At 40.9% G+C, this 24102-nt stretch overlaps 1 protein-coding gene across 2 annotated transcripts in view; it reads left to right on the plus strand.

The window, feature by feature from the left end:
- Window positions 1–2099: 2099 nt before the first annotated feature.
- mkln1 (muskelin 1, intracellular mediator containing kelch motifs) overlaps window positions 2100–24102 on the plus strand; it is a 42113-nt gene continuing 20110 nt past the window's right edge. The window contains exons 1-10 of one of the 2 annotated variants that reach the window (XM_042511152.2): window positions 2100–2251; window positions 3354–3423; window positions 7093–7235; window positions 8699–8787; window positions 8915–9024; window positions 12081–12273; window positions 15077–15193; window positions 15434–15499; window positions 22291–22403; window positions 22782–22994. In XM_042511152.2, the coding sequence (XP_042367086.1) occupies window positions 2172–2251; window positions 3354–3423; window positions 7093–7235; window positions 8699–8787; window positions 8915–9024; window positions 12081–12273; window positions 15077–15193; window positions 15434–15499; window positions 22291–22403; window positions 22782–22994 (1194 nt within the window). In that variant the 5' untranslated portion in view covers window positions 2100–2171. The remainder of the gene's footprint in view (window positions 2252–3353; window positions 3424–7092; window positions 7236–8698; window positions 8788–8914; window positions 9025–12080; window positions 12274–15076; window positions 15194–15433; window positions 15500–22290; window positions 22404–22781; window positions 22995–24102) is intronic. The other variant, XM_042511153.2, reaches the window with a different exon arrangement.

Below are 24102 nucleotides of genomic sequence, written 5' to 3' on the forward strand. Positions count from 1 at the left end.
ATTTTATTGCCCAACCGACAATTTGAGTTAACTTACGACTCATTTGGGGCACGGAGCTGTCAACTGAGCTCCTCCAAAGACTCAAGGAGACATCAGGAGATCCCTACATAATAGAAATTGACAATTTATGTCTTTGTTGCACAACCAACACGTGACATACCCGCACATCTTCAGACTGTAAGAGAGGACCACATTAACTGATTTTCGTTTTCAAAGTAAAACATACTTTGAAATGTTATGTGGAGGTCTCATACCTACAGAACTGGAAATTTGCTATGCCATGCCAATTTTGAGGCCAAACGCACAAACACAAGCTGTGCCTGTGTGTGTGTGTGGAGGGTTGTGACCCTTCGTAACCCCTGCTAGCAGTGTGCTACACACTGAATGGAAAGACTCTTAGTACAGACTTGCATTTTGATATGCATCTCCTCTATCTGTATCTTAATTATCCTTCCTTTACACTGTTGTGTACAGATGCTATATTGTTTTGTAATCATGCAATTTGTGATTTTCTAATTATACGTTTTGTTGATAGACCATTGGTCATATTAAGTACTTTCATACTTTGTTATAGTTTGATGCTAGTACTTGTATACCTTGACTCAAATAGGGTCTTTAACAAACTTTAATTATATCACAGTGTTTTGACGCCATGGTATTGTACGGTATTATACATTTTCACACATATTCGTTATGTTTGTTAAACGTGATTAATACTGTTTAGCTTAGTTAATGATCTGCCAAATAATTATTTGGTTTTCTCATAAGTGGTATTGATCAGCAGAGGAGAGTGTTATGGTTTCAGATACTGAAGATCTGAAGGCCTGTAGTGAACTTTATCAACACTTTAGGAAGAAATTAGATCTAAACAGTTAAAACAGTAGAAGTGATAAAAGGGAGGAGTGTATTTTTCCCGCTTTGACGGTCAAGCACCACACCCCTTTTTTTCACAGAAGTTATAACCCTGGTGAAGTCGAAGGACGTGGGTCTTTTGGGGTCTTTTGGCTCTTTTGGCTCTTTGGGGCTTTTGCCTCTTCCCCTCCTCCTCCTTTGAGGGGGGGGGGGGGGGGCCTGCTTGTGCTGCAGCCCTGAGCTGCTGTGAGCTGCTGTTTATCTACCTTGAAAGAGATAACTTTGGAAACAGCCTGTGCTACACGTGTTCTAAATGAGGATTTAGAACCAGAGGACTTTGCACGAGAGAGAGTATGAGACAAAGAGAGACTTCGAATGAGACGAAGTCTATTAGGCTGTCATCGTGATCTCATCTCAGCCACATGAGGTGTCAAAAGATGATCCAGCTGTTCATGGAGAGAGATGGAGGAAACAAACTCAAGCCGAGTTTGCAACGTTCAAACCGACCGATGCTTTTGAAAGATAGGGACACATAGGAAGTGTTAGACCTAAGTTAGGATCTCTCATTAATACAATTATGGGTTATTCTCTGATCAGGCCTCTTCTTTATCTTTTCCTTCCATGTTTTATGAACATTTGGTGCCTCTAGAGTTGACTTCTCTTATATTTTCTCTTACCAGAAAATATAAGAGAAATCTAAGAGAATGTTGCTGCATGGGGCCCATTTCTTCTAAAAAGGGACTCAAACACAGTTTGGTTTTTCAATATTTTTGAAAGCTGTAAATGTAAACGTAAATTTCAAAATGATAGCCCAAATTGGTTTTCTTCTTTTTCTTTTTTTGTTATTCTTTTTCTTTTCTTTAAAGGATTACACTGCTCAATACTGAGAAATGGGCAGGAGTGAATACAAAATGTGTAGCACATTTCAATAAAGTGCATAACAAACAAAAATACTCCCTAGCTCAATTAATTTTGACTTCAGTGTCACTTGCAGCAACTGCATTCAGGCCTCAAAAATCCTGAAAGTGCATGGTGTTCGTTTGTGAAGGTTATCTTCCTGAACTTAACAGAATAGCACTAGAAAAGTTTATTTGCCTCAGAACTTACTTTCTGCAAATTCCACGGGCTTTTCGATGAGGGGACCAGTGTAACTAACTCACAGATGTAAGTGCTCTGCGTCGGCCGACAGTAAAACGTCATCCCTGGAGCCCTCTGTTAGTCTCAAACAGGGTGTACTGTCTCTTTAAGGGCTGTCACCTCTCGCCTCTTACTAGCCTAGCCTAACATCCTGCTGCCTGCTTGTTATTTTCTGCAACAAGATGGCTGTCGTTCCTGAGAGCGGAGTCCTCACTTTCAGCGTTTTTAAATGGAGCTCTTACTCCTCTACATATTTACCTGAGTGAGTAATGCACATGTTTGTTGATCTGGTGTATGTATTAGGTTTTGTGGTCACAGTGGTCTTAAATAACCTCAGTGCATCAGTGTTTGTTCCAGCCGGGCGGACTGGCCTGGCTCGTCTGCGAGCCGAATCAACTAGCGTTAGCTTTGTTAGCGGCCGGAGGGGCGTTTGGTGTTGACACACTGCCGTCCGGTTGACGATGGTCCACTGAAGCCTGTTTTTTATAATAGTAATACATTAAGGACTATTTGTTTGGGGAGTTGACAATTAGGTATTTATATGGAACTTGTAATTAGTAACCAGCGTTATTTAGAACATTCCGTAGATATGAGCCTGTCTGTAATGCTCCGCTCCTCCGTGCCAGGTGCTTTGTTTACGTCTGTTTATCTATTTGTTTCTATTAAAAAGCGCTGGTTTTGGATCATGTCTTCGTATCGCCATTATTATAGTCTTTTAATAAAAGACTAGCACGTTGACAATTGGTAACCCCTACAGGATTGTGTAATTTAGTTTAGCAGAGTGTTTTCCGGCACCCCAGTGCATCAGAAACGAACGCCCCTGTTAGCTAACTGGACACAGAGCTAAAGTAGATAACTAGCTGCTGTTATCGCACCAAATGCTTTGCTTTTGCAACAATAGGTTCTCAGCTTACTTAACGGCTACTTGGAAAATGGATTTTGAAACGAACCTTCGCACTTTGAGGATGACATTAAAAAATAACGCTCTAAATGTTACAATTTGTGAGTGAATTCACGTATGGTTACAGAGCACTCGCCTGTTGCTGTTCCAGCTCTCATACAGAAACAGCGTAGCGCTTAGCTGGCGTTAATGTTAGCCAGCTAACAACAACCTCCGCTAGCTTCTACTAACCTTACTGTAATAATTAAATGGCGTCATTGCACCTGCTAGTGCGATGTAGCTGGCCTACATACGAATTATTGTTACATAATTACTTTACCGTTACTAAAGACAGACTAACACTCCCATATTTAGTCAACCCTGTAGTGAACGGACATCCCTGCCTACAGTGAGATGTGATGGTGTCAGCTGTGATGTCAAGCTGGGATAATAAACTGTACCTCTGTGTGTGTCTTTTTCTCAGGAATATCTTGGTGGACAAACCTAATGATCAATCTTCCCGGTGGTCGTCTGAGAGCAACTACCCCCCACAGGTAGGTCTGCTGCTGTTCACACACTATATCTTTGCACTTCACTGTCCCCAATGGAGCTGGACATGAGTTTGACAGTGACAGTGTGCCTTAACAACATCATGTAAAGGATAGAGAGACTTGTGGTTTTCATGTTTACACTGCAGATACAGTAGCACTTTTCTATTAGCCAGTACCACCTCGCTAGCCTGGTTAGACCGTAGAGATAACATGAGCTCATCACTGTGTTTGTCTCTCTGGATCAGTCTGGACTCTCTGCCATCACAAACACTCACAGTGGCCAGGAGAACTCGCTTTGACAAACAAACTCCTCTAGCCAGTCGTGAAGTTGTTATTAGCCTCTACTACACAAATACATTGTTAGTTAAACAGTAATAATAAAACAACCCTTTGTATGAGTCTTCCTTGTCTACAACAATCCCCATGAAGTTTTCTTGATACACTGGAGTTGCTGTTATTTTTTGTCATTTCTCATTCAGCAGCCAGCTGCCTCTGGGCTGCTGAATACCAGCTGGCAGCATTCTTTTTGTCTGTCTGAAGCATTGTGAACACTGATCTGAAAGGTCATGATCCCCAGCTTTGTAATGTCTTGTATCTGCTTCTCCATCAGCCAATCAGTCCCCGACAACAATCAATATGGATTTGTGTTGGGGAATACCTTCTTCATCACCAACAGAGCCTGTTAGTAAATAAAGCTTTTCTGTCTGTGTGGCCAAGGGGGCATCTACACAATGCGCACCAAAACAAAAAAGGATGGCGAAGCTAGAAAGTGATACTAGACGTGGGGATCCAGCACAAAACACTGACACTCACTGGCCTACTCAAAACCTACCCAAAAGAGGGGGTACTTCTGTTGTTTGGACATGGTTTGGGTATGAAAATTTAGACACAGAACTAGGAGTGAGTGAATATACAAATATATCCAGATATATCGTGGCTTGCTTGTGATGTATATGATGACTTTATCGTGAATATTGGGTATAAATTGTCTCGTTTTATTTTAGCCACCAGTTTGAGATTTGCTTTGGCGTTTCAGTTTTTCCCCGCCTTCTCTCCTGTGGCTCTCTGCCTCGCACACACACACAAAAGGCAGGGCTTTTGCAGAGCTCCAGACCGCGACTATTAAATTGTATTTTGCAACCACGGAGGACCACAATGACTTGCAAATTACTACTATTATTACTATTACTATCCATCAACTGGAGAGCTGTTAGTTTGTTTCCAGCTCACAGTGGATGTCCCTCTTACCACAGATACAGTTTAATTTTCTGCTAACGCTTACATCCAACTGTTTACCAGAAGCTTCAAGTCCACAACAAAAACACCTTCCTCAGCATTTCCTGCCTGAGACATGCTGGCTCCTTCTAATTAAAAGCACCATGGGTTCCACTTTGATTTATTCAATTGTAATGATACTTTATTTAACTTTACTATACCAGTACTTTATTGCACTTTATACTTTACCTTATTTAAGATTTTAACAGTATTATATTCACATTTATTATCACAGTAGTTTATGTGACTTTATTTTATGGCAGTCACAACTTTATTTGTAACTGTAGCTCATTTAATAATTTTGTGTTTTAGAAGTTTACAGTAGTTTAGAGTAGATTTCAAAATATCGAGATATGTATCATGTATTGCAGGATAGCCCAAAAATATTGTGATATTATTTTAAAGCCATATTGCACAGCCCTAATATCAGTTTTAAAAAGCAATATTGGTATGAGAGCTCAAATGAGTAGCTGAGTAATTCTTCAGTTGATCTTCAGAAAATTAATTAAGTACTGATGATTAATCATTTGAGCCATTTTCAGTTAGAAATGGAAACATTTCTTAGGTCCAGCTTCTTGTTATGACAATCAGCTTCATTTCCTTGTATTTTGAGATAATAAACTAAACATCTTTATAATATTGGTTGGCCAAAATAAGCAGCTTGGAGACCTCACTCTTAGGCTTTGGATATTTTAACGATAATTTTTTTCACTGTGTTTTGACATTTCACAGACCAAACGATTAATTGATCAATCAAAACCAACAGATATTGTTAATGCTGATATGTGGCCTGTCATTTTATGCAGCTTATTCAACTACAACAGAATCAAAACATCCTAGTACTTAAAAAAGTCAATTATTTCAAAAAATACATTTGTGAGAAGTTAAACCTATGTTATACCATGACTGATTCATGCTGACATATTTAAACTAAATATTGTCCCTGATATGGTTGGGCAGAGTTCTGCATATTGGTTTTGGCTAACAAGACAGTGAATCCCTGTGGGTGCCAGGCCCAGACACTACAGAGTTGACTCGGAGAGGGGACTTGGCTGACCGACATCAGTGTCCAGAGTGAAAAAACTCTCAGGCAGGATGTTTAGGAAAGAACTAGTTGTAATTGATCTCTGCGGAAAACTTGCTCACACAAAGTCAATACAGTGATATTGTGTGAGCACAGCTCTTATCTATTTGTTCACAGAGGAACACCCAGTGGTGACTCATGTTATTCATATCAAAGCAACACAACACAAAAATGTAATGTTCCTCCTCCATCAACCAGTTAAACCAAAGTGTGTGCCAAATTACAGGCAAGGATCTGTAAATGCTGTGTGGAACGTAAGAGTCAGTGCTGGAGTTTGTCGGCTGGATCAGACTGTACCTGCACATGTTGGCTCATGATAAACTGGGACGAAAAGTCCAGATCAATGCCTGACAGCACAGTCAAAAGCCAGGAGAACTGCTTTAATTTTCTGATGACTGTAAAGGTTGACGATAGGTGTGGGCGATAAGGCTCTAAAATAATATCACAGTATTTCCGGGGATTTTTGCAATAACAATATTCTAGATGATATGAAAAAATACTGAAATACTAGATTTTTAATCTCAAGAACATGCATTTACATGCATATATGTTGACATAAATGTAAGTTTGCCTTCAAATATTAGGTTAGTAAAAAAAATTTAAAAAGTAATATTCTTAGAAACCAACAACTAAATATTCAGTCAAAACTAGACAAAAGTTATTTCTTAATTCCTGTGTTTGCAAACAACAGAAGTAACTCAATGAGATTCAGATTCTGTATAAAAATATTAAAAAATACAGTGAAATAAAATCCACCAAAAAATTACACATCGAAAAAGTTGCCAAATACAAAAACTCTACCCATTAATCTATAAGTTGCATATATGAAGTTTTTTTAAAAAATTGTCGTGTTTCGATTAAGTGTGTTTTATCTTCACGGTTTTAATTTGTGCAATTTGAGGGTTAATGGAAACCCGCCTAACATCTGTGTCTTTAATGAGTGCATGTGGAGACTTGGCTTTGGTAAATGCCTGCTTTCCAGTGGCAAATTGAATCAGTGTTCCGGCCTAATGGCCACTGGTGATTAGTCATTAGATGTCGTGGCTTGGTAAAGCACCACTGACATGTGGATTGTATGTAATGCCTCTTTCCTGACACAGTATACTTTATACTGTATATATATGTAGTATACTATACCCTGCTGTAGCTGTTTGTTTAGATAATGAGCAAATCTTTCTTCAGTGGCTGACCTGCAGTAATGACAGGCAACTTCCTGCAGTCCTCCACACACCAACAGCATCACAACTCTGCTCGTTACCTTTGGTCCATCTCATGTCTCCTCTCATTTTGTCTCTCTTTCTCTTTTCCTACAGTTTTTAATCCTGAAATTAGAAAGGCCAGCAATTGTTCAGAGCATCACATTTGGGAAGTATGAGAAGACTCATGTCTGCAACCTGAAGAAGTTTAAAGTGTTTGGTGGGATGAGTGAAGAAAACATGACCGAGCTTTTGTCCAGGTGAGATGTCGAAGCCAGGTAGCAGCTTTTCTTGTTGTAATTCTCACAGCTTGTTTTTTTGTTTTGTTAGAATTGGGATTGTTTGGGGCTAAATCCATTCATTTTCATTTTAGAATGTTCAGTGTTACCTCATTCCCACCACAATTAGCGGGAACACACAGATTTTTTTTAAACACAGGTATACCCGCTAACTGGCTGTATTCCCAATGCCACTGAAGTCACTGGAGAGTGAGTCTTCCTTTCTGTCAGCTGGTGTGTGTGTGTATTAGGGGTGTCAACGTTTACAATTTTTTCTACACGTGTAAACGGGACTTCTAACCGACATGTACCCGGTTACACGATTTATGATCTTTTTCTATCGCAGTTGCGCTATATAACCACTAGATGGTTCTGTCTCCATTCAAATACCTCCTAATCTCATTAAATCAAAGCCATTCCAGTAGTTAGTTATCGGACAAAAACGTTTATTCAGCGAACAGAACTTAAAAAGTAGGCAATCCATCTCACCATTTAAGGCTTAGACCTACTTATGACAGAAAGTAAAATGAGTTGAAAATAAAATCATCAATTTTGACAGACAAGAAAACGTACAAGTGAAAGCTGGAAAAGGTTTAACCTTCTTTTTTAATCATTGTTTTAACTATTGCTCACTTTTGTACAATATATTTTTTTTAAGCTCTGCTTGTTCATCGCTTGTTGCTTGTTGTCCGTGCGGCCCCGAGTCAACTTGAAGTGACACGACACTGGCTGTGGCTGCGGTTTTTTTTTAATATCAACGTAACATTGCCACCTGTGCATCTATTATGTATGCGGATAACTGCATTAGTGGGAACATTTAAGTGTATAGTTAGTTAATGTTATTATCTTAAGCTTTCAGGCAACATTATCACCCCTAAAAATACTATTGGTGAGAAATGAACGAGGAGGAGGAGAGGAAAAAATGACGTGTAAACGGTTATTGATTTTTCTGAACGGTTATGATTTGTTATCCGTGTACCCGTTTACACGTGTAGATGTTGACATCCCTAGTGTGTATGTGTTGTCTTCTTGATGTGTCCCTACAACGTCACGGACAGGCAGGAGAACAGGTAAACGGCAGACAGCAGCAGGAACAGAGGTCTTTGAAACCCAGTTATTTCTTCTCAATATTTATCTCTTATGTATTTAGTCCCCCTTTCAAACTCGGTACAGATCTGTTTGAATCATCGTTTTAGCCCCGCTGAGGAAGAGAAAGACAGTAGTTAGTGACGCTGCGTCATTGCATCTTGCCGTTTAGGAAATCTTAGGATAGGAAATCCGCCTATTTGTTAAAGAAGAGGACAAATCAAAGCTGCCACCCGACCACACTAAGTTCATTTCCAGATTTGTCCAAAACTTCCCAGCATATGCATTAAGTTGGCATGTTAGTGGAGTTTTTTTAAAACAGCTGCATCATCTCCATTGTCTGTTTCTGTCTCCTCTAGTGGCCTTAAGAATGACTACAACAAGGAAACCTTCACCCTAAAGCACAAGATTGACGAGCAGATGTTTCCCTGCAGATTTGTCAAAATAGGTGAGAGCAAGTGTGATGATGTTGAGTGTCTCTGCTTTCTGTTGATCTTAGAAGAAAGGAACACAGTAAACATGTCTGGATTTTTACACTGCTTGTCCTCTTTTTTTATGTTTTCTCTGCGTCTCAGTGCCTCTGATGTCTTGGGGTCCTAGTTTTAATTTCAGCATCTGGTACATTGAGCTGCATGGTATCGAAGATCCTGATGTGGTTCAGCCCTGCCTTAACTGGTACAGCAAGGTACGTACCCGATGGCAACCTGGGGTCAGAGACATGGATGGGGCTGGATTACAGATACAGCAGGCCTCAATCTGCAACAACTAGCTCTTAACTACTTTAATGTGCCGGAGCATGACAAGTAATGCTACATTCACACTGCGAGCAACACAGCAACAGGCTACTAGTCATTTTTAATGAAAGCTTGTGACGTTAAGTAACAGACTAATGCCTGACACGCTGCTGATGACGCTACAAATCAAAGTTGAACTGGCCTCAACTTTTTTCAGCGCTCCAATGATGCAGTGAAGTGACAATCAGTCATATGTTTTAGTTTTTCTAGCTGTGGTACTCTGCTATTTAGCTCAATAAGCTGATGAAATGCTACCTGTCTGTGCCTCTGTGCACACAGGGATGATAAGGGGAAGCAAAATTAGAAGTAAAATGAAACTCAGACACTGATCAGAAGCAGATATTTTCTTGACTGAATAAATTTCTTTTTTTTTTAAGATTGTTTTTTTTTTTGGCTTTTTCCTGAGGTAAGATTAAGTGTGAAAAGGGGAGAGAGAGAGATTAAACATGAAAGGGGAAGAGAGAGAGGGGATGACATGCAGCAAAGGGCTGCAGATCAACCTGCGGCCGCTGCGGCCGCTGTGGTGAGCCCATGGCCTCTGTACATGGGGCTTCTGGACGCCCACTGAATACAAATTTTAGATGACATTAACTTGACATGCTCTGTGGCAAGTAGCCGACACAAAAACCCTGTGATGACGTAGGTATGGTAACTTGAGCACCTGAAACTGCTACACTGACCATGGAGGCCAAGCTTCCGTTGGTTGGTCTGTTAATTTTTCTCTGCGCGCAGCTCTGCAGCCCTCCAACAAACTACATCAAACTGTAAAAAAAACCCCAATTACAATCAGTTCAAAAATGATTTTAATGAATCCCTCAGTGTACCAGAGGCATGGCAAAGTAGCAAAGCATCCCTGTGTGTTTTTACATTTCACATTAAAATAAATAAATCAAATCACTGCATCCTGTTGTAAAATCAGCCCAGTTAATTAATCCACTGCCAGCTAATGAAGCATAATGGAAGGCCCCCAGACACTGCAAAACCAACTGCATCATCACTTGGTAAAACTCAGTGCACCTCCAGTGAAGCTGCTGCAGCCACACACAGCAAAGACAGGAGCAGTGTTGCAGGTAAAAAAAAAACTGCTCTGCTCTGCCTTCGTGATGTGTTGCGTCCATGCCTCATGTATTTCTGCTGTTAATCTGAACAGCTATAATTTATTGTGACTGCATGATTAGAAATTGCAGTTTGCAAGCATCCATTTTCTTAATCCCCCAAAAACGTCATGCTTTGGGTCAGTTCTTTTAAAGAGGGATTGAATTGCAGAATGCAAGAAAGTTTATATTAAATCAAAGCACCTTTATAGGAGTGGCCCAAAGTTTGAGACTAAATACAGAATGTAAAACCAAAACAAAACCAAGTGGTGCCTCTTGTAATAATTGACAAGCTAAGCAAAGCTGTAGGAACACCGCACTGACCTCCATAATGCAGACTGAGTGCTACAGTTGACTCCCAGGGACGATCACTCTGGGAGCCCAGCAGTTTGCTGGTGGGTTCATGGAGTGGATGATGAAGTTGTCGGAGGGTAAAACTTAGAAATGACCTTTGACTTGACTTTTTGGCTCATGGCCAGGGATTGGCAAGCTATCGACTATCAGGACCTAGACTCTTAATTTCTAAAAGTGCAGGCTGCTGTTAAACTATGTTGTGTCATTTTTGAAGCGTTGTTTCATTTTTCTTTAGACTCACACAAGTAGGCAAAAAAAAGGGAGCATCGCTTCATCCAGGGCTTTTCATTGTGGGGAAAAAACTGCTGTTTATTCTGGCATCATGTCAGCTAGCAGCTTGTTAAAGAGTAAAGAGAATACTGAAAATGCACAAAAACAGTTAGGCTATTGGTTTGTTTTTACAAAACATGCCTGAATACAGACTGTGGGCCAGATGTGTAAGCATTTGGATACTAGAGTGTGGCTTGTGCCGCATGTTCCTGTCCAAACCAAAGTTACTGAGCGCAAGATATTAATTTTTATTATTTACAACAACTGACAAAAATGTAGGGCCTAATAAAAACAAATAACACACCTGGCTGATCACACAGCTGATTGGTTGATCATCAGAACAGACTGACAGTGCAGCACAGAGACAGACCCCTCATCCAGCTGCTCTCTGCTGCTTTTGTTGTTATCAGGGGCAGATTTTTGTGATTTGGGGGCCTGGTACCTCAGCCTTGCTTTGATTTCACCCATTCTCTAACTTGGAGTGATGGTGGGCTGTTTGCGGCTAAAGAAGAAGTTATGCTGTTCTCTAAAGCCTCAACGTAACTAATATAGACTAGTGCAGGTGATGTAGAATTGGATGAAATTTGTGTTAAAGTACTTTTTTTAATGGTTTTTGTGCGAGTGTGTGTGTGTGTGTGTGTGTGTGTGTGTGTGAGAGAGAATATCTATCAATCAATCTATCTGTCTTGCTCTCTCTCTCTACATAACATAGTAATTTGAAAACATTTCCATTTGCAAATGTCTATTATTGCTCAATTAATCGCAAGAATAATTGGTAGATTACTCAATTACTAAAATAATCGCTAGCTGCAGCCCTGTGAGATATACTGTATATAATATGAGATTTCTTTTTCATTTAGCAAAATAATCCTTATGTCTGAAATTCATTAGTGCTGTCTTAAAGGTTAGAAGTTTCTGTTTAAAAGTTTAATGGCCCAAAAAAACTTAAGCTGAGCCAAGTTGTGATAAACCAGAATTATCCTTTGACATTAGTTTTCCTAAATAAAGTTCAGTAAATAAGAAAATTCTGATTGAAATGAGGCTAAAGCTGATAAAGAGTAAGTAAACATGCTAAAACTTGTCCAAGCTTTTGGTGTTACTTAGTGAACCATTCAGATGGAAGTGAACAACTCCAAACGTGTGGCTGACAGCTGTGTGTTATGTTTGTGGATAGATGTGAGTGTGTCACTTTTCTATATATCAGTGTCCTATCCATTGTTCTCCTGCAGTACAGAGAACAGGAAGCCATCCGCCTTTGCCTCAAGCACTTCCGACAGCATAATTACACCGAGGCCTTCGAGTCGCTGCAGAAGAAGACTCGGATAGCACTGGAGCACCCGATGCTCACCCACCTGCACGATCGGCTGGTGCTGCAGGGAGACTTTGATGCCTGTGAGGAGCTCATAGACAAAGCTGTGAGAGGTACAGTACTTGGCTTAATGAACTGTCTTTTATTCTCAGTAATTCTTACGGAAGCCACAGGGATGCAAACAACTTACCTTTCAGCCAGTGTCACTTTTTTCACATGAAGTTGGTGACTTACTGATAATACAGATCGTCCAAATTGTCCAGTCTGAAGAGGCAGACGGGCAAGTATATGACTCCTACAGTGTAAAATAAATAGATATAAAGAAATAAATATAAGGAATTTCCTACAGAGCTGGGCAGCCCTGGCCCTGTCTGGGGCCCAGAAAGTAACACAAGAGCCCCATCTCCCCTTGTGTTAAAGCAGCTCTCAACAACTTCGCTGAAAGAATGTAGCACAAATATCCTTCAGGTCACTAGGTTTCTTTTTCTCTTTAAGTTTCTCCTTGTCATCCATGTTTCAGCAGATAACAGATGTGTTAACTTAAGCTTGCAGTGCATCGCTCTCTACTCTGTTAGTCTTGCTTGCCAAGCCGAGCAGTATAATACAGCTATTTTTTACATTTGATGAACCCAGTCAGGCAACAGCGTTAATTAACTGCAGCACAGAAAAGAAAAGATTCATGGAAACATGAGTGCATATACATTTCCACGAAATGAGACTCAAGGTTTACAGTAGTGATCTCTGTGACCAGTCCAGACACATGGGAGGGTGATGATACTCCTCATTGATGCACATACTTTAAAAACAAGACAACGACAAGGTTTAGTTACAACTCTGGACTAAGGGGCCGTACACATGCCATGTGTTTTTGCACGCTCTTTCTTTTCTATTTCTAATTCTATTGTATTGTTTTCAATGGAGAGGTGCAGCAGGTCCTCTCATAAGCCACGGCAATGCTGTTGTGACGTGTACGCATTCCAAAGCGCCTTTTTTTTTTCATGCTGCAGCGGCTGCACATTGAGATAAACAGAGACCTTGCGTTGTCCAAGACGCAGCATTTACTGCCTCTACTAGATGAAGGAAAGCCATGATTGACATTGACTATTGATTAATTATGAATTTCTACTTGATTAGCTGGTCATACAGGGCAATATGGATGCACATCCCTAATAACCTTCAAGTATTAAGTCAAGCTGTAGTATAAATGTATAAAAGTAAATCTGTATTATATATATGTATTATATACATATTTGATTGACTAAATATTGTTTGTTTATAGCTCTGTTCTGTCCAGATCTGTTTATTATTAGACTTACTGATGGAGCAAACCGTTGTAAAGGAGGGAAGATTGTAGTGGGAATACTGGGCTGTCAGGTTTGACTGTGTGGTCAGGACCCTTAGATGATTTAAGCAATATTACACTTGAAGGTGTGCTTTAATGTCATTTGTGGTGCAACAGTGATGTGGTCAGTCGTAAGCATCACTTAAGTGCCACAAACAATGTTGACGCACGATTCCGATGATAAATGATGATGATAAATAAAAAAAGATTTATGCAGCTGTTTTCTCCGTTTCCATAGAAATACACAGATACCGAATAATGACTTGAAAACAATCAGTCACGTAAGTGAAATCCTGAATTTAATGTAACCTAGTTTACCACGCCAGCAACTAGATTGAACCTGAGTAACGACCCGCAGACACCTTTTCTAGTGCCTGATGAGTTTGCCAGCCAGCTTATGCTCATGCTTTTGAGAGATCTAAATAAATTCATCAGATAAAAACACAAAAAATGCTTAGCTTGCTCAATCTTGTTGACTAAGGTATCTACTAGAAATAAAATAAAATTCCATATACATATTTAGCTATTACACCTGCAAACTTTACCTGTATTTTTAGGCTAGTAGCTCCGTGTCAGCAGCACAGCTGATAGAGGATACCAGAGGATGACAAACATTTCCAGTGACTAAAGAGCATGGTTATGTCCAAAAGTTAAAATTAATGCAGAAAAAGATAGATGTCATCATTTCCAAATTCACAACTATGCCATATTTGATGCCGTTTAGCCTCACAAACACATTTTCACGGCGGTCATACTCACTTAACCTATGTTTCCCATCATGCCTCATGCTGGACTGAGTAGTTTTTAGTTAAGTTGCTGTTTGATGTTTTTTTGTCAGTGTTAATATGTTTGTTGTTTATACTGGTTGTTGTCCTCTTCGCGTCACTTTACAGTTGACACCATTAGTGAGTTGGCTTTTGCACTTTATAATGCCAGCTGTATTTCTTCATTATATTACTGTAATTTATTAACTGTGTTATCAAATGTATCTTGTCCTTTGCCGGATAAATGATGTCTCAATCAAGGACAGAAATCCCCTTGCTTGAGCTAAATATTGAACAAATGATTATCATAATAGCTGCAAAAAACAGACTATCATGAGTATGTATTAGATAATTTATTTACAAAATATCCTAACAGCCCAGCTTTCACTTCTTCTTCTGTTCATCAAAACTAAGTCCACCATATAAAGCCAACTTAATAAAACAATCCATTTAATAATACTTTTGTTGCCTTCTGTATTTTGCTCTAGCTTTGGCAGTTTCAGCATTTCCATGGAAATGGTGGAGTAATGGTGGAGTAATATTCAATCAATTGATCACATTGTAAATGTCTTGTTGACCTATCAGATTGTTTGATTGGAACTACTCGTTAAACAGTCTTTCTTTGGCCCCCGGGAGGCCAAGACCAACTCTCTTTGTCCCAGGGTTTTGTGATATCACGCTGTTTTGGTTGCTCTCTTGTTTCACCGTACATGTGTTTGCATCCCTGATGTCAAATCTTTACTGTCTGCCTGCTTTTTGTCTGAGTTAATGTTGATTTCTCCATATTTGGTCCTCTTGTCTTCTTGCTAGACGGTTTGTTTAACCAGTATATCAGCCAGCAAGAGTACAAGCCCAGGTGGAGTCAGATCATCCCCAAATGCAACAAAGGTACAAGCGCCCAAGAAATCAACCGAGACGACATGAACAGTGAGAGCATCTTCTCAAGTGGGAGATCTTCCCCATCTGTCGATTAAACATTTCAGCAGACTGTGAATCTTTGTGGCATCGTAGCTAAAACCATGCCTCCCTCCCTCCCTCCTCCCTGCCCTCTGCTCCTCCCACCACTCCACCCATTCTTCATCATTCCCTCTCTCACTTTCCACTACGTCATCTGCCACCTCCCACGCTCACACTCCATCCTTGTGTCCTCCTTCCTGTCCTCTGCAGGTGATGGCGACGACAATAGGCCAGGGATGAGGGGAGGACATCAAATGGTCATTGACGTCCAGACTGGTGAGTTCCACGCAGCAAGTGTTATGACTTGGCTGTTTAGCCGATCCTGTGACTCATATCCTCCTACACAGACCCAGAATGCAACCCTCTATTGCTGATTAATAAAATTAACCCTCCCTCCCCGACCCATCCTCCTCCAACCTTCCTCCTAAAGAAAACTGCCCTGAGAGCAGTTCTCCTTAAAAAGCACACATATCACCTCTGTTGCTTTGACACAGACATGCAGCAATTGTTTGTTTTTCTGGATCTGGCAGTGTTGCTGGTGCTGTATTTCCCTGCTGGTCATCTAAAGAACAAAAGCCTGCATTGTGCGTGCGTGTGTTTTTGTGTGTTTTTGTGGGTTTGTGTGGGTTTGTGTGTGTGTGTATATGTGTGTGTGAGAGAGAGAGAGAGAGAGAGAGAGAGAAAGAGAGAGAGAGAATGATGCAGTGTCTGCAGCCTGTGTGAGAGCAGAGACAAGGCCTTGCATCCCTCTGCTGTGTGTCTCAGGCTACACACTGACTTCAGTGTTCTGGTAGCTGTAGTTGATAGTAGAAGTTGATCCAGGAAATCCCAAAGGATTTCTTTGTCTTCAGTCCTGTGTCGCCCTGATCACATTCTCTTCCTTATCCTATTTCCTTGATTGGCAGTCATTATTTGACTGTGCTCTGTAGTGGTGATGGAGTCTGACAGAGAGCAGGTGTATATCTCAACACAAGGATGGTCTTCTGAATGTAAGGCCATGAAAGTTATAGATTGTCATTTTTTGCCAGCTGTGTTCTAACAGTTTTGCTCTCGATGTTCTTTTGTTTCTGTGTATGATACATGGATATTGAGAATTGACCCTGTTTGGATTTTTATGGAGCTTGTAGCTGAGGAGCCTGTGTATGTCTCAGCACACGTGGTTTGCACGCCTCCACGTCAGCGTTAGCCATGGCCAGTGGTGTTATGTTTCTGGGGTGCCTGTCCGTCTCATTTTTGTGAACGCCATAGCTAAAGAATTCCTACAGAGAATTTCTTCTAATTTAGCACAAATGTCCACTTGGATTCAAGGATGAACTGATCAGACTTGGTGATCATAGGATCAAGGGTCAAGGTCACTGTGACCTTGTCTCTCTTTCTCATTCTCATGAACGCAATATCTCAAGGCCACCTTGAGGGATTTGTTTTCAAATTTCCTCCAAAATTCACTTGGACTCAAGGATGAACTGATTACATTTTAGTGGTCATAGTTCAAAGGTTAGGGTCACTGTGACCTTTTCTGTCTCATTTTTGTTAACGTGATATCTTAAGAACACTTCAAGGCAATTTCTTTAAATTTGGCTCAAATGTTCACTTGGACTGAATAATGAACTGATTCGAATTTGATGTTCAAAGGTCAAAGTCACTGTAACCTCATAAAATATGCTTTTGGCCATAACTCAAGAATTCATCTGCTAAAATTTCACACAAATGTCTAATAATATACAATGATGAAGTGCTGACTTTTAATATCTAAGAGGTCATAGGTAAACTTCACAGTGGCATATTTTTCTGCAAAAACACTTTTCTGGCCATTATTCAATATCAAGTCAGGACCATTAGTCAAGTCAAGCCCATTATCACAAAACATGGTTTGCCTCAGAGGGCTTTACAGTGTACGACATCCCTCTGCCCTTAAACCCTCACATCACCTAAGAAAAAACTCCCGAAAAAGAACCCCGTAACGGGGGGGAAAAAAAGGAAGAAACCTTAGGAAGAGCGGTAGAGGATGATGAGGGATCCCTCTTCCAGGATGGACAGACGTGCAATAGATGTCGTAAAAAAATGAAATACATTTGTGGCAAAAAGGAAAGAGAATATTGATTGGGAGGTGTCCAAAGGCAAGATAACGGCATTGGCACAGCCAGGACCAAGACCACGATCAGGGCGAGCGGGGGGTACAGTATCAGTGCAGCCACCGCACGAGCACAACCAAAGGCAGGGTCACAGCGCCAGCACAGATATCACCATGATCAGGCACAGCCAGGGTTGCAGTCAGGATCCGGGAAAGCTAGGAAACAAGGGAGCAGGAATGCTCCGGAGAGGCAACAGGATTAGCGGAGTGCAGTACAACAGAACCAAAGTGGTGAGCAGTAAAAAGGATAAGCACTCAATGAGGATCGTAGAGTCACTGATCAGCAATTACGACTTAAATATGAATGCCAGAGAGCAGTAATAGAAAAGAAAGAAAGAGAGAGGAAGTAGAGCCAGAGTGGCAGGTCTGAACGGACTCAAACCACCCCCGCCGGATCGGGCTGAAAGCTCTGCCACCTGAGCACAACTGAACACAAGAAACTTGTGCTCCAAGAATATATACACTAACGAAACTAGGGTCACTAATAAGCTATTATGGCTTAAATATAAAGGTCAGAGAGCAGTGTTAGTCCCACTGCTCTCTGACCCCTATAGAAAGTCCCCAGGCAGGTTAAACCTATGCCAGCCTAACTATGGGCAACCTGAGCCAGCCCTAATTATAAACTTTATCAGAGAGGAAGATCTTAAGTCTACCCTTAAAAGTGGAAATAGTGTCTGCCTCCCTAACCGAAACTGGAAAATGGTTCCATAAGAGAGGAGCATGGTAACTGAAGGCTCTGGTTCCTATCCTACATTTGGAAACTTTGGGAACCACAAGTAATCCTGCATTTTCAGAGCGCAGTGATCTTGAGGGTTGGTAAGGAACTATGAGCTGTGACAGATAGGATGGAGCCTGACCATCTAGAGCTTTTTAAGTAAGGAGGAGGATTTTAAATTCAATCCTGGATTTTATAGGAAGCAGTGCAATGAAGCTAAAATGGTAGAAATATGGTCCCTTCTCTTGGTTCCCGTTAGAACACGAGCAGCAGCGTTTTGCACCAGTTGGAGAGACCTAAGTGATATGTTGGTGCAGCCGAATAAAAGGGAGTTACAGTAATCCAGCCTAGAGGTGACAAATGCATGTACTCATTTTTCAGCATCTGTCTGGGATAGGTTATGTCTAATTTTTTGAGATGTTACGTAAGTGAAATAAAGCAGTCCTTGAAGTTTGTTTTATATGGGAGGCAAAAGATAAATCTTGATCAAATAAAACTCAGAGGTTCCTTACAGATGTGCTAGAGGCCAAGGTAATGCCATCTACAGAAATTACATTGTTAGAAAGGGAGTTTCTGAGGTGTTTGGGGCCAAGAACAATAACTTCAGTTTTGTCTGAATTCAACATCAGGAAATTACGGCTCATCCAGGCTTTTACATCCTTGAGACATGTTTGAAGTCTAGATAGCTCATCAGTTTCATCTGTTCCTTTAAGGCCAATTAAGTGTTCCATTCTGTGCAGCAAGATTTGATGGTCAGTGGTGTCAAAAGTGGCACTGAGATCTAAAAGGATTAAAACAGAGACCAGACCTGTATCAGAAGCAATCAATAAGTCGTTAATTTTTACTAGTGCCGTCTCTGTACTATGATGTCTAAAGCCTGACTGAAAGTCTTCGAATAAACTATTATCTTGGAGAAAGTCACAGAGTTGATGAACAACCACTTTCTCAAGGATTTTAGAAATAAAGGGGAGATTAGATATCGGTCTATAGTTAGCTAAAATCTCAGGATCGAGAGTGGGCTTCCTTAGAAGAGGTTTAATAACAGCTACTTTAAAGGACTGTGATACATAGCCCATTAAGAAGATGCATTGATTATATCTATAGTCTAATAAGGGTAAAGCTTCCTTAAGTAGCCTAGTTGGGATGTAGTCTAGCAGGCATGTTGATGGCTTAGATGCAGAAATCAGAGTAGAGAGTCGGTGAAGGTCAGTGGGGGAAAAAACAAATAAATTCCAGGCCTTGCTGCCATATCCAAGCTACCTGAGTCTGGGGTCAGACATTCTGTCAGATACTGAGTTTGTGATGCTGATCTTTAAACTGCTGCGGGGGAGAAGATGTGTGAGAAAACATCCATGTTTTCACAGACATGGATGTTAACTGTATATGTTACCACTGTGCAGTCATAAAACTACATGGCATAAAACTGCATGGCAGTATTTCTTGTTAAAGGGGTTAGGTTTTTGAGAAGTCACCAGTCCTGTTCTGATCCTGTTCCTTTAACTCTTTATCCCATTTAATATCCTTAGTAATAATATCTTCATATTGAGCTAATGATCATTCATCATGCATTCATGCTGAAAAGCTGCATCATACATCGTATCTGTCAACTCCCAAGAGGCTTCCTGTCCCGTCCCAGTCCAAACAATGCAGTCTGGCTCCTTGGCCACTGGAGTCTGTGTAATCCAGTGGTTAGATCATACAAGCTGTAGGTTTACCTTTACCTCCCAGGCTCAGTAGACACACATATGGTTACAGAATGAGTTAGGATGAGCATGATGGAGGCAGCTTTTCTAACACTTCAGCACGCGGTTATATAGAAATGTCAGTCTTAAACTAATTAAAATTGCCATCAGTTCATTTTTTTCAGCCTATCTTTGGTGTCACAACTCCTTCTCTGGCCCATCCTCTGTTTTAATGTTGTAGCAGTAATGACAGCTTATTTCCTCCTCAACAAGTCTCTGATACAATCAAACCTGCCTTAGCTGCAGTGGCTTTTATTTGACCCAAATCATACTTTCACAATGGAGACCAGCTCACTTAGAAATTAGTTTCCAAAATGGTTTTGAGGATATTTAAAATGGTATTGGGGAGGAAAGTTACAGCTTTGACTATCCAAAAACTGACTGTCCTAAACAGATTGACTGGACTGTGACTGGGGCCAGTCCAGCCATGTTTCTAATGGTTCCCCTCGACCATAGACAAAGCTGGTGACCACTTTTTGTGGTGCTGCCATCACTGAAGTAGGCAGTGCACAGAGGTTGTCAGTTTTTTTCCAAGTTCACAGAGAAAATTGAAGGTCAACATTAGCATAAAATGTAGACATAATTGACTGTTTGACAAATTTACCATTAAGTTTGTCATTGTCAAAAAAAATCATTTCTACAAGACATGTGAGTCCTCATGTTTTGGTTTAAAGAGCAACCATGTTAACCATGAATCAGGTGATAGCTGGTAGTATCTTGTGTAAATGGATGGCATAGATGATAAAAAGATGACTATGTATTTGATATTGAATAAAGTAAAATTGAAGGCTTTTACGAGGACACCTATATGTGGTGGTGGTGTTTTTTATGGGGGACAGACAAAGAGAAACAGTGCTAGTGATTACCACAGGTATCACGGGTATTTATCGCCTCTAGCTCCGATGCTCTAGACCCGGATGAACGTGGCAATTTCAGCTTATTAAGCATAGAGATGCAATGACATGCCAGTGTTTCCTCTACACTCATTTAGGAGTGGCGGCCCGCCACTCCTAAATCCTACCCGCCGCTCCTTCAAATGTCGTTTTTTTTTTTGGTTGTTTTTTTTTTTTTAAATTGCAAATACACCACCGCCGCATCACAACACAGTCCTGCACTGCGCTGGGTGTCGCGAGTGCTGAGGCAGATAACTATCTTGCTCCGTATCTACTCTTTGGGGTAGATACCACCGCCCCCTCCCACCCCCCAACAGAACTAATTGGTGCCGACGTTAATTAGCTACTCGCATCCAGGCATCAAGTCGGAGAGTCAGAGGAGTGTCGGCTTGAAAATAGCGTGCAACTTACTGGAGAAAAGGTAGACTTATTAGCTTAAGAAAACTTATAATAGATTTTATTAGTTAAATAAACATTCGCAAAATATTGATGGCCAGCTAAGGTTACGTAGCTTAAGTTAATTGGGCCCGGTGCCAACTCAACTCAGTGTCGCTAACATGAGTAAACTAATTGATAGCATTAAGCGATATACACGCCATGATGTATTTTTACATTCAGCCTTTAAAAAGCGATTTTCATGCCATCCATTCAGTTAAAAGGGGCATTATGCTGGGCATAAAACTAAAATCTGCAGTCAAGTGTCATTTGTTTACGCCGCCACGGCTCCCTGGAGAGCCTGCCCCCTCTGCTGAAAAAATTCCTAGAGGAAACACTGCATGCTACCATTAATTACCTTCTGTCTCCAGCTAAGCTGCATGAAAACATCAAGCCAAATTAGTCTGCATCGAGTTTGAAAGAGGTACAGTAATACAGTAAGAGATATATAGGGAAAATTAACCCCCCTAAAGTTTTTACAAACCTCTGTCCATGATGCTTTCTCCTTTTAAATGACCAAAAAAAACCACCAAAAAAAAAGAAAAAAAAACATCCCCATACACACAGAAAGGCATACTCATCGGCTGCAAAGCCGTGTACATAGGTCTGCTCTATTGGCAGTGGAAAAGCAGTGTGTGGCCTATTTTTGGCAGGCTTACCTATGTTTAAAAAATGCACTCTAGTTTTTTTGGAAAAGGGGTATTATTCTCTTTAAACACACATAAAGTCTATTTGCATTCAGCTTTGGAAATGTGCCTGTGTGTGTAAAGGGTTGAGTGAAATGGCTGCAGTGAGGTTTGCATGTGGTTTGTGTGTGGTTTTGAGCCATGTACAGATACATGCTCAGATATCAGCTAACACATAAAAATGCTGGAGGGTGGATCTTTCCATGTCATACCTCTCTTTGTCAGCAAATCTGTCTACAAAAAGTGACTCCTTGCCAATCCAGCTCACCATTGGGAGCTTTCAAATCCTTTATGAAAGCATAACCTTAATCTGATAATTCCCAGTCTGAGTGTGTGACAGTTTGTGGTGAGTGGAGTGATGGTAGAGCACTGAAGTTCAGCTGTCTGCAGACAGGGCTTCCCAGAGCACAGTGCAAATGACAAACAAGAGGTGTCCACTTATTAATTAATGTGTGTTCCCTGTAGAGACTGTTTACCTCTTTGGGGGCTGGGATGGCACACAGGACCTGGCTGACTTCTGGGCTTACAGTGTTCAGGAAAACCAGTGGGCCTGCATCTCCAGAGACACAGAGAAAGAGGTGAGCGGCCTCACAAAACACACCAATACATACCACACACACATTCTTCCTACATCCATGATGGATTCAAAACTTGTGTAAGAATGTTTGCTTCTGACAGACTTCTCAGCATGTTCTAGTCTTCAGAGCATGTCGTTTTTTATGTTTTTATGATAATATTTAGCTAATAAAATTAGCTTGAGTTCAGTTTGCTTTAATTGAGAGAATTTAGGATAAGTATCCTTTGCTGATGTCTTGATGGGAACTTAACTTCATAGTTGTCATCAGTGCCTGAAATTGTCAGTGGTATTGACTGCTCATTAAGAAGAGTTATGTCTTTAAGACACTTATATGTTCTGAATGTAAAACAGTTGCATGTGTGCCCTGTTTACCAATCAGAGCGGTCCGAGTGCTCGTTCATGCCACAAGATGTGTATTGACTCCCAGCGGCGTCAGATCTACACACTGGGCCGCTACCTGGACTCCAGCGTCAGGAACAGCAAGTCTCTGAAGAGCGACTTCTACCGCTATGACATCAATGCCAACACCTGGACGCTACTCAGTGAGGACACGTCAGCAGACGGAGGGCCAAAGTTGGTGTTTGACCACCAGGTAGCTGGATATCATTTCTGTGTGTACCTATCTGACACAGTCTCAGTAGGAGTTTGTGATCAAATTTATGTGGATAATGATGACTAGCTTTGGTTTTACACATGAATAGATCTAAGAGCCTATCACACAGCATGAATAAACTTAATAACAGCCAGTCAGTGCAGCTTCTCTTCTTTCTCTGCTCTGATTGACTGCGTGGGGGCAATCCTCCACACACAGAGTGCACAGCAGCGTCACACTGACACTGCCTTTAGAGCGTCAGCGATGACAATGCTTATTATCCACGTGCAACAAAAGGCAGACAGTATGATCACTCTATCAAACACCTGTTAAACAAACACAACACAAACTTTTAAAAACTCTGCCCGCAGTAACGTGCTGCCTCCTCCAGGTCCATATCCACAGAGCTCCTAATGCTAAAGATCTGAAAGCGCTCACCTTATCCTCCAAAGCTGAGGAACTATTAAGAATAAAGGTAGCACCACGACAGTTTGGCATGGGAACATTTGATGTCATGATTATCCCAGCCAAAACTGTTGTCATTATTTTATTCTGCTAACCATCCATCCTCTCATTGGAATATGGATTAGTCCTTTGTGACAGTGAAGTGTATATATCTGGGTTTTGGAGAACAGAAAGCTTTTTGAAAATGTCTCCGCTCACTGTGTCTACACAGGAGGTGTAGTAAGAGCAGCATGTTAGCAGCAGCAGCTTCAGTGCTCGATCTGTGTCGACACAGGATGTGTTCAGTGTATGCCACCTGCGCTCAGAGCCCAACACAGAGTCAGAAACATGCCATCCAGTGCCGAGTTTAATTCTCGTATGAAGGCTGGAGCTGAGTGGCACTCACTCTAAAGATGAGTGGAAAAAGCCTTCCTTGGCCAAAACAAGCTGTTCCATGCTGAAACAGGTGTCAGTGTTTTATCTGTCGATTAAAGTGTCAAAAAATAATGTATTCAGAGTCAGAAGACAGAGTTAAGTATAAGATGTGAGGGTGACTAATGACTGACTTTGAATGCAAAGCTGTGTATGCATGGAAACCAAAAATCATGTTTCTTTGAAAATGAGCAGCAATGTGGTCACTGTAACTTAGACGTCTCTCATGTTT

This window comes from Plectropomus leopardus, chromosome 22 (assembly GCF_026936395.1).
Source record: "Plectropomus leopardus strain MGB_pleo_1.0 chromosome 22, ASM2693639v1, whole genome shotgun sequence".
Classification (NCBI taxonomy): domain Eukaryota; kingdom Metazoa; phylum Chordata; class Actinopteri; order Perciformes; family Serranidae; genus Plectropomus; species Plectropomus leopardus.